General features: G+C 34.7%; 1 protein-coding gene across 1 annotated transcript in view; it reads right to left on the minus strand.

Annotated features, from left to right (window-relative positions):
- Positions 1-378: 378 nt before the first annotated feature.
- Positions 379-14,255, minus strand: part of pot1 (protection of telomeres 1 homolog) — a 68,225-nt gene continuing 54,348 nt past the window's right edge. Inside the window, exons 11-20 of the mRNA XM_041257609.1 lie at positions 11,390-11,562; positions 10,678-10,745; positions 10,354-10,410; positions 9,139-9,295; positions 5,162-5,361; positions 4,923-5,058; positions 4,291-4,379; positions 3,617-3,711; positions 3,030-3,135; positions 379-542 (exon numbers count right to left, since the gene is read on the minus strand). Coding sequence (XP_041113543.1) covers positions 436-542; positions 3,030-3,135; positions 3,617-3,711; positions 4,291-4,379; positions 4,923-5,058; positions 5,162-5,361; positions 9,139-9,295; positions 10,354-10,410; positions 10,678-10,745; positions 11,390-11,562 — 1,188 coding nt within the window. The 3' untranslated portion in view covers positions 379-435. The remainder of the gene's footprint in view (positions 543-3,029; positions 3,136-3,616; positions 3,712-4,290; positions 4,380-4,922; positions 5,059-5,161; positions 5,362-9,138; positions 9,296-10,353; positions 10,411-10,677; positions 10,746-11,389; positions 11,563-14,255) is intronic.

The raw sequence follows: 14,255 nt of genomic DNA on the forward strand, positions 1-14,255 counted from the left end.
TCTCATTTAAAGTTATTGAATTTTTTTTAAATCCAGCACACCCTCGCTATAATGCCCTTCATTACAACAAACCTTCGGCTATAATGAAGCTGGTCCCTGGACCGCAAATTTTTAAAAAAAGGTAATAGAAACACACACTGGCAACAACCCAGTCTGTACGCATGGGATGCCACCACCGCAGGGAAGTCAACTCTTGTTTAATAAAAAGCACATGGCACTGACCCTTTGATAGAACTAACAAAAGGCTTGCACCCCAACAGGTTTGCTATAGCGAGGGTGCACTGTAGTTTAATGCATTTCAAATGTTTGTATTTATTACAGAATTAAATTAAATCAGCCATCCTGTTATTTATTTATTTACAGCCGCTGCACAAAATAGAAAAGAAAATACAATACAAAAATACATTTTCTTCAATTATAACAGTTATTCAACAGTTAAATAAAATGTCTTTCTTCTGCAACCACAGTGTCAAATATTTCATTGAAAACACCATCTTCAGTGGAGTACGTCTTAATGCAACAGTCAAGCCAGGGAAGTTCATCTAAAACAGAGGGCAATAATTTAGGTTGAACACAGATTCCATGAATAGATCATTTGTCTTTTTTTAACCAAGCTTTTTAAAATCAGCTGCACAAGTCTGAGTTCGCATGTTATCAAGCTTCTTGCACTTCATTGGTTTCTAGCCTCTCAATGGTCAACTGTGAATATATTGCATGCGGAAGTTAGAGAAGACCTAGACAGCTAATTACAGCCTGCCTGGGAATTGCCAGAAACACGTGACCAATAAGCCTGGGTTACCAATAAAAAAAATAAAAAAAATACAGTTGAATCCACTCACTTGCATTATGTATTTGTGAATGGTGAATAAGCAACTGGACTGATTTTGGATTTTGGATTTCTTGGTGCCATCTTTGTTCCCCTCAACCTATTCTACCAACTGACCTATTTGACAACTGAATTTTTGGGAGGCAAATCTATATAATAAATAAAATATTCTGAGTTTGGAGAGTCGAGATGCTTCATATTGCTATAGCAAGGAATACAATATTATAAATTATTTATAAATATATAGGAAGTGCATGCAGGCCTTCTGTTAAGTTTTTCAGTCTGCAGACGTTCAAAAAAAAATTTTTTTTTTTTCCAAGACAAAAATACAAAAATGAAGTGTATATGTATATATATATATATATATATATATATATATATATATATATATATATATATATATATATATATATATATATATATATATATATAGTTTGTGTATTGTTTGTGGTCAATAAAGCAATTACAAAAAATTGTGTTTAGATTTTAGTAACAAGTTTTTGTACTGTAGTTCAAAATAAAATTACAGTTCAAATGTAAGGCTGTAGTTAATGCATACGCCATGAAAGTTAGCATCAGGTATGTACAGTACTTCTTGAAAGTACTTGTGACTTCAAGTTAATGTTGCATTTTACTCACCCAAAACACATTTCACTCAGTGTCTAAATTGGAGAGTAAATCTGGGGCGCTACTTATAACTTTGAAAAAAATACCATTACAAAATCAAATACGTTTACTATATGTGTGCATCTGTTATATGGCAAAATCATGGCAATACATATTAGGTAAGATTTAATGCAATTGTTTTATTAGCTCTACTGTACGTAAATACAGTACCCCTATTCTCACATTGCTCACACTTGTTAAATGTCTCCTTCATAGAAGATGAACGGCAGCACTGCAACACACAAGCACACACATAAACAGCTTTCTTGAAACAAAGTACAATTTCCACTCCAAAATGACTACTGATATTCCCTGTAAACATAATCTTAATATCATGCCTTGTTACTCCTACAAGACTGCTACAGGATCCACTACTTACACCATACAGGGTTGCTTCGGGTAGCCGTTTATATCGGACAAATAGCGTTTGCTATTCCCATTGATTTCAATAACAAAGGCATTGTTTATGCCGTGTTAATCACGCCGTATATTTCGGGCAAACTCAGCTGTTTGGATCTTGTTGGACCTGATTATGGCCTGGAGGAGGGGTGGGAGTACTCTGTAAATAATGTGTGTTTGTAAGCAGTTTTTCTTGTTCACATCTGTTAGTGTTCTCTGTGTGTTTTGGTGCTTGAGTGACTTAGAGCTGAAAGACTGCCTGTGTAAGAGTGTGGCACTGAAGGGGAGGAAGCAGGTCTGACATGACCAATCAGGGAGGTAGGGAGTGTTGGACCAATGAGAGAGGTAGGGGGAGGGACTTGTGTGTGTGTGTGTGTGTGTGTGTGTGTGTGTGTGGAGATGACAGTTTGAAAGAGAGAAGCGGGATCTGGTGGACAGAGAACTGAGAGAGTTGAGAGGTTGAGTTTGCGAGTGAGAGGAGGAATGAAAGCCATTGTTCAGTAAAAGCTAAAACAAATACAAATACAGCGGTTTCCTATTGCTTTGAACCAAAACTGTTGTCTGTCTCATTATATCCTGGAAACCCCGCAGCTCAGCGCTACAGTATGTAAATAAATCCTGTTTGCCTGAGGGGCATATCAACTTCAACCTCCGTCTCGATCTCCTGCCTGTCACTCAGCAGGCAATGCACGCATCCACAAGGCAGACTGCTACTCTGTAACAAGCATTAAAACCCTGTATCATTCTAAACAAGGGATTTAGGGGAGCTCCCTAATAAAAGCTGAATCTCGAAACAATAATAAACACAGTATTTATTATAGCTGTGTATAATAGTATTTAAAACAGGATTCATTTATCCGCCCTTACTCTGGTCCCATCGCAGTCGGATAGTTGATGGATTACTGTACTTTTTATTACATTCATAGGTTTTAATACATCGTTTTTATTAGTGTCTTAATAAAGATTTTTAACTGCATATACGCTTGTTTGTTTTAATTACTGTACTGGTAATTGTGGGACATTTCGAAAGTCAGGTTATTGTGTTGGTTATACCGTCCATCGCTTACTGCGGGTGGATCACGTCAACACAAACGCACCCGTTCTAAGCGGTGCTGTCTGTATATGAAACACTATTTACCAAAGCCTGTTCCGGGTGGGCAGAGTGTTTTCATTGTCCGCTGCAGCTTTTCTTGGAGGGCCACATTTACTTCAGCTTCTGAAGCAAGACTTCTGAAGAACTTCTCCTGCAGTAAATCAGAGAGTTGTTAATTAAATCATATTTTGCACCTTGTTGTCAACATACTGTCACTCCATAAGCAGATGGTGAGGAAGAGAGTTGGTGATAGCATGGTGAGCTTAAAGGTGTTAATCTTCACTGTCATCTAATTTACATAAATGACAAAAAAGCAGAGGCACACATGTCACAACTCCATGCAACTGCAGTGCTCTGTGACCAATACCTTTTCTCTAGCATGGCTGTTTAGTCCTCTGAGTGATTTTATAGCCATTCTGCATATATAGTACGGCTCAAAAGTTTGAGTCCAAACAAATCAACCAAACTAATATAAGTGACATTACAACTAAGTTGTTAGGTTAAATGAATGTATTAATTATATTAATTTACAGTACTAACAAATAATATTAAATTTACCAGAGGAGCTTACGTAATCTTATTTGTATACATTTCTGGTGCATAACAGGGAAAGAAACAGCAATTTTACTTACAGCATCATGCCATAGTATTGCATCCAAACAAGCGGTTCCATCATCCAACTCCAACTTCATAAAGAAAACATGCTGAAGTAACTGGATACCTAAACCTAGTTCATTAAAGTCAATAATATTTGTTTCAGTGCATCAGAATTTAAACTTGTACAGAAATACATCACGTTCTTTCATAAATCATTAACCTGTGACCAGTATTAGCATTGACAAAGCTTCTCACTTCTGAAATTATATAAAATCACAGAAATACTATGTCTATTTAATAAAAAAATAAAAATAAAATACTTTTAATATTCCCCTGTGTAATGCTTCAAAAGGTGACAGTTAATCAACATTCCTGTCACTGGATAGCACAGCTCCCCAATCACTGAATAGGTTTTCAATGCATGCAATTATGCATTAAGAACAGGGATCTGAATACAGTCAGCTTTCTTTAATCTACTGTTCTATGTAAGTGTGCTCACAAATAAACCTTTGTTTTTTTCAAATTATTAATAATTATGTTGTCTAAATTGCAGCTCTGCTGAACCCTGCCTCTGAAAGTAAATGCTGTTAACAGGTGTCAGTATGAGCTCTAACATGATTCGATTTTTCTATCAATTTGCTAATTATTCTTTATTCCACTTTAGGACTCATCTTATTCAAATGTGTAAAAAAAAGCTGACATGGCTTACTTTGTGCTATGGTTTCAGCCTCCCATGACTCTTGCTGAACAAACTGATGAAGAGGTCTAACATCTGTAACACTGGAACAGTTTTTGCACCTAAGGGAATAAAAAGATAAAAAAAATAATAATAATTTAAAAAAAACACCAAACAAAACAAAAAAAACCTTTTTGTCCATAAAATGAGTACACACATACACGGTCACTGAAAAGTGTGTGTGTTAGGAATGCTGTAATATCAGAACTATGGCGGGACAGATGTTCTACAGGGCAGTTTATAAACCCAAAGCACATAGAACTTCCTAATCTTACCTGGAGCTTGCAAACTGTACAGCTGAATAATGAACCAACATGCGAAGTTCTGAACAGTTTTGCAAAACCTAAATAATTGCTAAATAATTTAAATGTCATTGTGGAATTGACATTAACCAGTACCATTTAAACTAAAGCAATTAACAGCAAGTACACCTCTAAAGAAAACCAATAGTATAAAATATGAATGAACATACTATAAAACCATTACACAAAGGCATTTATAGTTTGACACATTTTAATTTGTGAGCAATTATAAATAAATGTAGAACCGACTGACCTTGCACTATGATAACATCCTAAGACAATAATACATGTTCAATTCCATACCCGTAATGCCATCTCTTTCCTTGGATGAGAAAAGGAGCTGAAAGATCTAATAAAGTCAGCTGTTCTTCAGACGATGTAACTGGAATGATGTTTCCGAATCTTCTTGAAAGTTGAAAGATTTCTCTCAGCGAGGCTCCTGATAGATCCGTAAGAGATGCATTTGTTAACTACCATAGAGTAATGTGCATAGAACTGAAAATGTTTATTTGAATCTGAAAGACGTAGACACACACACTTACTCTCTACCATAACCGATGTTTTTTCTGCATCTTTTTCCCAATCATCCTCCTCAAGAAAGTGGAAAGCAATCTGTTGTTTGTTCTTTGTACACCCCACAGCAGTCTTGTACCAGAAAGCATTGTGCAGGTTTAAATTGAGAGGTCTGGTTGAGGCGTCTTGAAACAGATGTGCAACGCTCTCATCATCTGGGATTTCCTGCCTGAAATCATTTAAGCAGTAAGAGCTCAGTTAACCTTAGCTGTCAATCATACCCCAAAACAGATGAATTGGCATCCAAATGTAACCTCGAGATTGGTATAATACAAACCCGATTTCCTGTTAAATCAGTTTAAAACCAATATAACCCTACACACAGTGCTTCAGATAAGCTGTATACTAGGTGTTGTATCCACCAAGATTTTGTACAGTAGTTCAAAGTAACATTACAGTTAAAATGTAAGGATGTATTTAATGCATATCACATAAGTTAGTATTACATTAATGTGCAGTATTTACTAACTTCAAGGGAATGTTTCATTTTACTCACCCCAAAATACATTTTAGGCACATAGGGCTTATTAAAAGATAGCTTCCTGTTTTCTAAGATGGATGGCGGATTGCATTTCATACGTAATTTTCTGTGGTTCTTTGGTGCTTTAAATGAATAAGTAATGAGCATTTAAACGGCAAATCTGCCAAAAAAAATTGGAAATGCAGGGAAACAGCAGGGAAAAAATGCAAATGCAAAGATATATATTTTATTATTTTATTTTTTGTATGTAGACTACACTTAAGAAAAGCTGCAAAATTGCAGGACAATGCAACAGTGTAATATTAACAGATTGTTTGTAGTAAATGTAAACTGTCACATATATAACATATTGGCAAATGTACTGACATTTACCAATAAAAGTGTGTGTGTGCATATACAAATGATTATTGTCGTTGATTACTCTGGCAGCCAGAAGCAATATCGCTATCTACATTAACAATTACAGTAAAGTTACAGTCAGTATGTTGATCAAATTAAAAGGGTACAAACACATCAGGACGCAATATTTTTCTATGTATAAAAGATTTAGGTTGTTAACTATGCAATATTTTTTATTGAAAGATCGTTTGTGAAGTAGCTGCTCCTATCAACATTACACCTTGTTCGAGTAATGATTATTTACTTAGGGTGCACCAAGAACCAAAACGTAATATTTTAACTTACTCACTAGATATAAATAGATAAAATATGTAGAAAGACTGTATACACATATATACATTTCACATAGGCACCGACTCTGCTGGTGATAGAGCATCCCCAACATGTATTTACAACTGTTTAACCTGTTTTTACAAGTAAACATTTATAAATTACAGTATTTAAACTGATAATAAACAGGATATAACTTGTTTGCACTACAAGTTAAGGTAAGCATGTTGTAACCACTGTAGCCAAAAAAACAATACAACATTGCACCTTGACTTAAAACATAATAATAATATATTTATTAATTGTTTTGCACGTAACTTTTTCCTCATGAAAATCAAAAAGTTATAATCCAACGTGTGTCTAAAAGCAAACTGTAGCCTCTTTTAAAACTTCTTACCAGTGTAAAAGGGGGACATGAAGGGTAGGGATGGGACGGTATGAAATTTGCACAGTATGATAACCGTTAAAAAAAAAAAAAAAAAAAAAAAAAACGTGGTAACCTTAAATATCACGATATACAATACATCATGCAAGCTATCAAATAAAGGCTCAAATGAAGACAGGCTAACGTAAAGAAACACTTAAATTACCGTAATTCACAGAAGTAAAACCAACAAAGCACACTTCCTTTCATGGAATGATTTAAACATTTGGTATTTAGTATTTTACTATGCAAAATAACTTGGTACATTTTTTTTTTTTTTTTTTAAATAAAGAATCAGAATAATAACTAAAAAAAAAAAAAAAAAAAAAAAAAAAAAAACTAAAAAACCTATAGTTGTACACTCTCAATTTTATACTACAACAGCATTAAGATCTATTATTTGCTCAAAATGACGTGGTGCTGTAGTTGTATTTTAACATATAAATTAAATAAATACACAAATAAATACATAAATAAATACTTTGTTTAGCTGATGGCAAATAGAATTGGGAAATGATCGGTCTTTTGCTTAAAACACAGCATGTACCACAGGTTATTACTTAAGAGCAGAGATGAGTCGTTTATTTTTTCAACCGGATAAATAAAATATGTATAGCAAAAAAAATAAAAAAAAATAAAAGTATTTTAATACTAAAACGTGTTATTGGGTTTACATTTACGACATTGCACAAGTAAGCTTCCAATGATTACTACATATGTGGAGTTTGCAAAAAAAAAAAAAAAAAAAAAAAAAATTTCTTCACTTAACTAAGAAAATTGGAATAATGCTGCAACTAGTTTAAACAAAACTACGTTGATAATAAGTAGGCTATCCTGCTGCAGTCACGGGTCTGTGCCAGTTTTGTTTGAGACATCGGTTGTGTTCTTATAGTACAGATTTCCGCAGGTCTGCACAGCGCTGCACAGAATCACGGAGATGCACTGTAGACGTCACTCAACACCCATAGAAATCTGTGCAGATTCTGCATAGCCCGGCGCAGATTTGAAATGTTACTGCGGGAGCCTGGCTGCGGCTGTGAACCAAAGGGACCATGCAAAGATCACGAGTGATATGCTAATTGTAATGCAAATAACCACTAAAACTACTGCTGCCACCTTGTTAGTGGAGGAGAACGACATTTTATCATTATACAATGAAGCCGTGAATAGCCTTGTCCACGCTCTATTAAATAAATCAATTATTTAAACAAATATAATGTACTAAATCCGTGATAAGTGATGTATAATTTTACAATAACGTTAATGTTTATCTATTACATTAAACTGACTATTGATAATCCAGACCAATGTAAATATAGCACATTGTGTGCTGAGCTGCAAGGTTTGGAGAAGGCGTTTCTCTAAAAGCTGCGTGTGACGCATTAAGACAGCACACAAGAGCAGCCGGCGCAGCAAGCTCTGGGTAACAGAACGCAGCAATTGAAACGTGTATTCTGTGTTGTTGACCATTTCCTTCCAAACCATTATCAAAATACAGTATCAGTTCACAAAAAGATCTTCCTCAGACACTTTGCTAAGGCTGCAAGTACCATCGCTTGATTTAGAAGAACAGTATTTGCAGTTGAAAAAGATGTGCTAACCGGTGTATAACCGAATTACGGTAATTGTGGTTTAGAATAAAAGCAACGGTATTAATACCGTAATGTACCTAAACCGTGCAAACCGAAAAACCGGTATACCGACCCATCCCTAATGAAGGGTGCTTGAATCTGCCACTCTTTTTGTCACTCTTTTTACTGGTGGATACACTATTGACCATTCTGAAGCAGGTGGAAAGCAAACTGGTTGATCTTTGGAACATAAGCATGGAGTCTTAGATCATTACATATTCCAAAAGAAAGTGTCACAATAACTAATGAACCAAACTGGCCGAGAGATTCCTGACATTTTTTTCTGCAGCTTTAGAAAACACAAAAAAAGGTGGGAATAAACAGTCAAAACAAAACTGTCAAAATAATGTTGTATAACATTATCCTTCAGCGGATCTTCTTTGAAAGTAACCACCACAGTGTCTAAATTGAAGAGTACATTACTCAATGACCCAAAACCTTATTTGGAGTGCTGCCAAAAACACGTTCTGCTTCATAAGCTATAATAGAGCTTGTAGATGCAATTATTCCCCACCTTACTTCTGCAAATACATTAGCAGGGCATGAACATTTTTGACTCACAGAGTGAAACATTGACAAGTGACTTTCAAAAGGAGAGGTCCTGCAGCTTGAGCAGTTTGATAGTCACAGCCTGTAACACTGTAATTCACAGCACACATTTTACTGAAAGAATAGAAACCTATATCAGAATTTAATGATGGTCATAATTTTAAATCAACATTACATCTTTTTCTCACTTACAGGATCCCGCACTTGGGACAGCAATGCTTCACAGACTGACACAAGCTTTTTGGTTCATAAGATTTTAGCTTGGCCCTGATCCGAAACTTCTGAGGAGATTTGCAATTCTTAACATCGTTAAGTGATGTTATCTTCATATGATGATGAGCAGTAAGCACTGAAAAATAAGGTAATGCAAAAAGCATCATTTACACAAGATAATAGTACACTGCAAATGATCCAATACTTTGAAAAATAAATAATAATTATTTGGCATCTGTAATATTTAAATTGGACTTCTGTGTTTGTGTGACCAAAATTAAAGCATCTCAGGTCATTATGTAAGGGTAATGGCACATCTGACAGAATGGAGATTGAGCATGATGTTGACATGGTGATGTGTCTAACATTAAAAACATCTGGAAAAGAAAGAAAGTTGCCAAAAAGGATTCATTTGTATTGTATGAACTCTACACTATCTTGAGAATCATACAATACAGTTGTGTAATTCAGGTGAAGCTAATATCACCAAGTGTTTGATCTTTACACAGCTGGAAACCAGAAACATGACCACAACATGGCAGTTGTAAAATGTCAAGGTGAGGGGTATTGTAGCAGATCAAAGTGAAAGGAACTGCCCGAGGAGTTTCCATTACACTGAAAATAAAAATGAGTCTGTAACTGAAAGTTTATAAGACATGAGCTGTTAAAAATAGTAATAATAATAATAATAATAATAATAATAAATCTCTGCAGCACAACATGGATTCTTAATTACACACTGTATATTGTATAAAAGCATGGCATTTGCTATTATCTATTTTTATTATTTTTTTTTACAGGCAGAGCATTACTAATTTCTTGATCAGTTGAAGCTGACACCCTGGGATCCTTCTAGAAGTTGCCTGATGAGATTCTGGGATCAATAAACTACTATCAACCAAATGAGCAAGACAGGCTGAATGGCCTCCTCTCATTTGTAAACTTTATGTTCTTATAACAAGACAGTAGCTTGGGTTCATACAGGTTTCCCCTACAGGGTTACATCATATGCTTATTAAGGTGTGTCTATATATATATATATATATATATATATATATATATATATATATATATATATATATATATATATATATATATAATATTTCTTGTTTTTACGACTTATGCAAGAACTGTTTTATCTGAAAGTACACAAGTTATTTTAGATGTTTTCAGCCATTTCAAAAGGTTCTGTACCTGTTGCAGATTCTTGTCGACATTGTTCCAGCTGTTCATGTAATGTGCTGTTGCTTACTGAAAAAAAAAGAAGAGAACATTTAATATACATATACATTAAAGCAGTATAGATAGAAACTATAAAGATTTTAAAATAAGTGAACCAGTTTCTGTGTGTAGCAAGTAAAACTAAAACAGTTTTTTTTTTCATTAGTATAAAATACAAAATCAAACTAAATTACTGTTGAGGTCATTGACTTCTAGCATAACTAATACTGGTTTGCAAAATGTGAAATTAGACCAAATAATCAAAAGAACACAAAAAAATAAAAATAGAAATCTTACTTGAGAAGTCCAGTAAAACTGAATCGCTTACACTGGGATGAACACAAACCTCTGCCGATTCCAGCTTCCTAGGGGGAAAAAAAACAAACAAAAAACACTTCACTCTGATTTGGTATTTTAAGGTATGTTATACTACATTTGCAAAAATGTTATCAGTTTCAGACCAACAATTTCATTTACACTTGAGATGTGTATTATTACATATGCATTATTTTGAGCAATAAAAATAGCAGATGGAAGTTTTTAGACATGTTATACTTTTTTTTTTAAATATGTAATATTTTTAGAACACAAGAAACGGGTTAAGAAGTACAGCTAATGCAAAAGGTTTATAATCAATCCATCCATTTCTCTTTCTTACAAGGAACACTATTATAGAAAAAAAAGGGCCACACAGTAACAATGACTATTAAGTTAATTTTCTCTAGTGTAGTGCATGCTTAAATGGTGTTTGGAATGGGAGCTTCAGTGGGTTTAAATGTCTCTCATAGCTCATTTTGGGAAAACAATCTCATCAGATCTGTACCAGCAGATGATTTCTTAATTCAAAGGAATGTTAACACAAGCTTCACAAATATACCTCCAAGTCTGTAAAGATTAAAATATGTAACGGTGGCAAGCATTTAGTTGAAATGTGTTTTTTTTGCAGTATGCAGACAAATAAAAATACTGGCAAGCATAATCGCATCAACACTTTCCATCTCCAACTTACTTTTTTAGTTCCCGTACGTCATAACTGTCCTCTGGCAAGATTTGGATCCCTCGGCCATACATAGTTCCTCCATGAAGGTGAAATTGCAGACGATTTTCATTTGAGGTTTGCTTTTTAGCAGTGGAAGCGTGGAACTTTGCATGGAGATTATTGATTCGCAGATAAGCTCCTGGCTGCAGAGAACAAAGATTCACTCATTTAATTTTTTGTTTTTACAAAATGTTTTTTCTTAAAAATCGAGAATTTTGCTGTTACTGTTGTCCAAATGTTAAAGCTGCTATTGTGACTACTGTAGATCATTCAGTAAAATTACAATTCCAAGAAAGTCCACTAGATGGTAGTATAGTATTAAGCAGATAGCAACTTGTGTTTTTTGTTCTAATGGCTAATATTTATTTTATTAACATGTACACATTTTTTAAATAACTTGTCATTATTGCAAATACTAAGCATGTTTGTATGAATTGTTTTCTTTACAAATGGCCACTGAAAAATCACCAAAAATAGGATTAAAATATGCATGGCACCTCTGTCCTTAGTGTTTTTTTTAAAAACATAAAACAAAACAAACAACAACTTGCTGGTCATGATGATTTTAGATGAACCTCCTGATGCATTCACACTCAGCAAGATGCTTTCTACACTGCATTTGATGGCACCTTCTGTCTCCACATAACAATGGCAGGGCCACTAAGCATTCTAGTATGCACTGTTAATATATTATGCAGTCTCACTGCTCTACTTCGACCTCTGGCATTTAATTGGTTTACATTTTTTTTTGTATTAAATTTGGGACTAATTGCCCTGTAACTATTCATCAACAGTTATTAACCTTTTACCACAGATACATTATCTGTCTTGTCTCAGTTTTGTAAAATCCATTTACTATGTATTTAAGATTCTTTGTGAAATGTATGCTTGCCCTCAAGGTGTATACCCCTGTAGCACAAACTGTGTCCACAATCAACTTTTTTCTCCCGTCTGACAACAGTGTCTTCCAGTACCATATTATGTGCCAGTCTCTATTATACCTCCTCTAGTGAAGACTGGCAGCATATACTGCAAAATCGATTTTAAGTTAGTGTCATACAGTTGTATCCCTAAATCCTACAGCAGCAAATAATGTAACATTATCCAGGATACAGTCCTCCTTAAACTCACAATTCATGCTTTTTGCTCAGTTTCTATAACCTCTTTCTGTCTTCTCTTCTTACAGCTCAGCCACTGCACACAAATACTGCCTTCTCTTTTTTTTTTATAAGCCACTTACCCAGGACAACCCATCATTTACAACAGTTCTGATACTACAAAAGTGTACAGCTGGGAGGATTGAAGAACAAACGAGATCAAGCGATGTGTCCAAGGTCACACTGTGGTCAGTGGGCTTACATACCTAAGCTCTATTAATATTCCTATCCACACATCTGTGGATTTCTGCCTAGTTGCTTCTTAAACCTACCACTGTTTCTGCCTGCCCTTTTGACACACCCAGCTTGTTTAATGTTTTCATTCTTGAACCTGCTCCAGGGCAACAGAATCTACCAAACTTCACCTTCAAAGGTCACTTTGTATTCTGACAACACAGGCTGGTTTTCGTGTTAGCATGGATAATCTAATAATACCAGTCAGGAGTAGTAGCTCAGAGCACCAAAGCACTATTCCTTTGCGCGCTCGACCTCGGCACTCATATTGACACCATGATCAGAATGCATGATGTTTCCTAAACTGGGAGGCTATTTTCCTTGCTGATGCCAGTAGGCTGTTTGCTCTCTTGAAAGCTGTAAAGCTAAGCTTGATATTCCATATCAGCCATGCTTCTCTGATGTTAAAAGCTGTACCCTTTATTTCCCTGATGACTGCTTGGTCCTGAAAGGGTTAAAACCTCTTAAAATGTTAATTAAATAAACCAATTTTCAACTGAAACAGCAAGCTGGTTGATGGCTCACTTCACTAATACAGGAAACTAACATGCTCAAACAAACACACTTCAACCACGTGCAGCTTTTAAAGTTACATCCACTGGTTAGTGCATGTAACAGAACATAACCCATTTATCACAGCTGTTTATGTCAATTCCCAATAGGCTAACCATACTTTAAAGAGGCTGTGTGTTCAGGTATAGAATATAAATTCCGATCTCCAATTTCTTCCTCACTCCGTAATATAGACTGCCCTTTAACAAGTACTGCAAAAGTGTGGCCCACTACTTATATATGGTAAATTATGTATCTATGACAAGAAAATATGGTATATAAACAACAAAATAGAAAGAAAATAAAATCTATTGATAACTGTCAATACATGAGCTTATATTAGTATATTAATTCTTGGAAACCCAAATATATTCTGCATGATTAATAAAAACAGGTTAATTTAAGATTTAGTTCAATAGAAAGACGATATTGTTAATTCAATTTTAAGCATCTTTCCTAAAATAAAGAGTGATCTTGCTGCTGCTACACATCAGTAATTAATATCTATTGCCAAGCCAGACTGAAGTGCGTCAGTATGGAGAAAGATATTCTCTCCAGCAATGTGATGCTTAGTTAGAATGCAAAACAGCCTGCCTCTTCACTCCTGTAATCTGTGTTTGCTTTCAACTGACTTAATGCATTACAAATTTAATTTGGTACTCTCCATGAAGTAGATTTGTATTTTAACTTATCTTCATTTTTTTTCATGGTGCCTTCAAGATGACATTCTAAAAATGTTTCCCTTCTTAATCAAAAACAAAATTCTTTATCTTTCTGTGCAGACATTTCTTCAAGGATATTTGTATAAAAACACTAACTCTTAATTTGTGAACAACTTTGGATTGATTTTAAAATGTGTATCTGCCTTTATAATGGTGGGGGTACAAAACATT

Source organism: Polyodon spathula, chromosome 8 (assembly GCF_017654505.1).
Source record: "Polyodon spathula isolate WHYD16114869_AA chromosome 8, ASM1765450v1, whole genome shotgun sequence".
NCBI lineage: Eukaryota > Metazoa > Chordata > Actinopteri > Acipenseriformes > Polyodontidae > Polyodon > Polyodon spathula.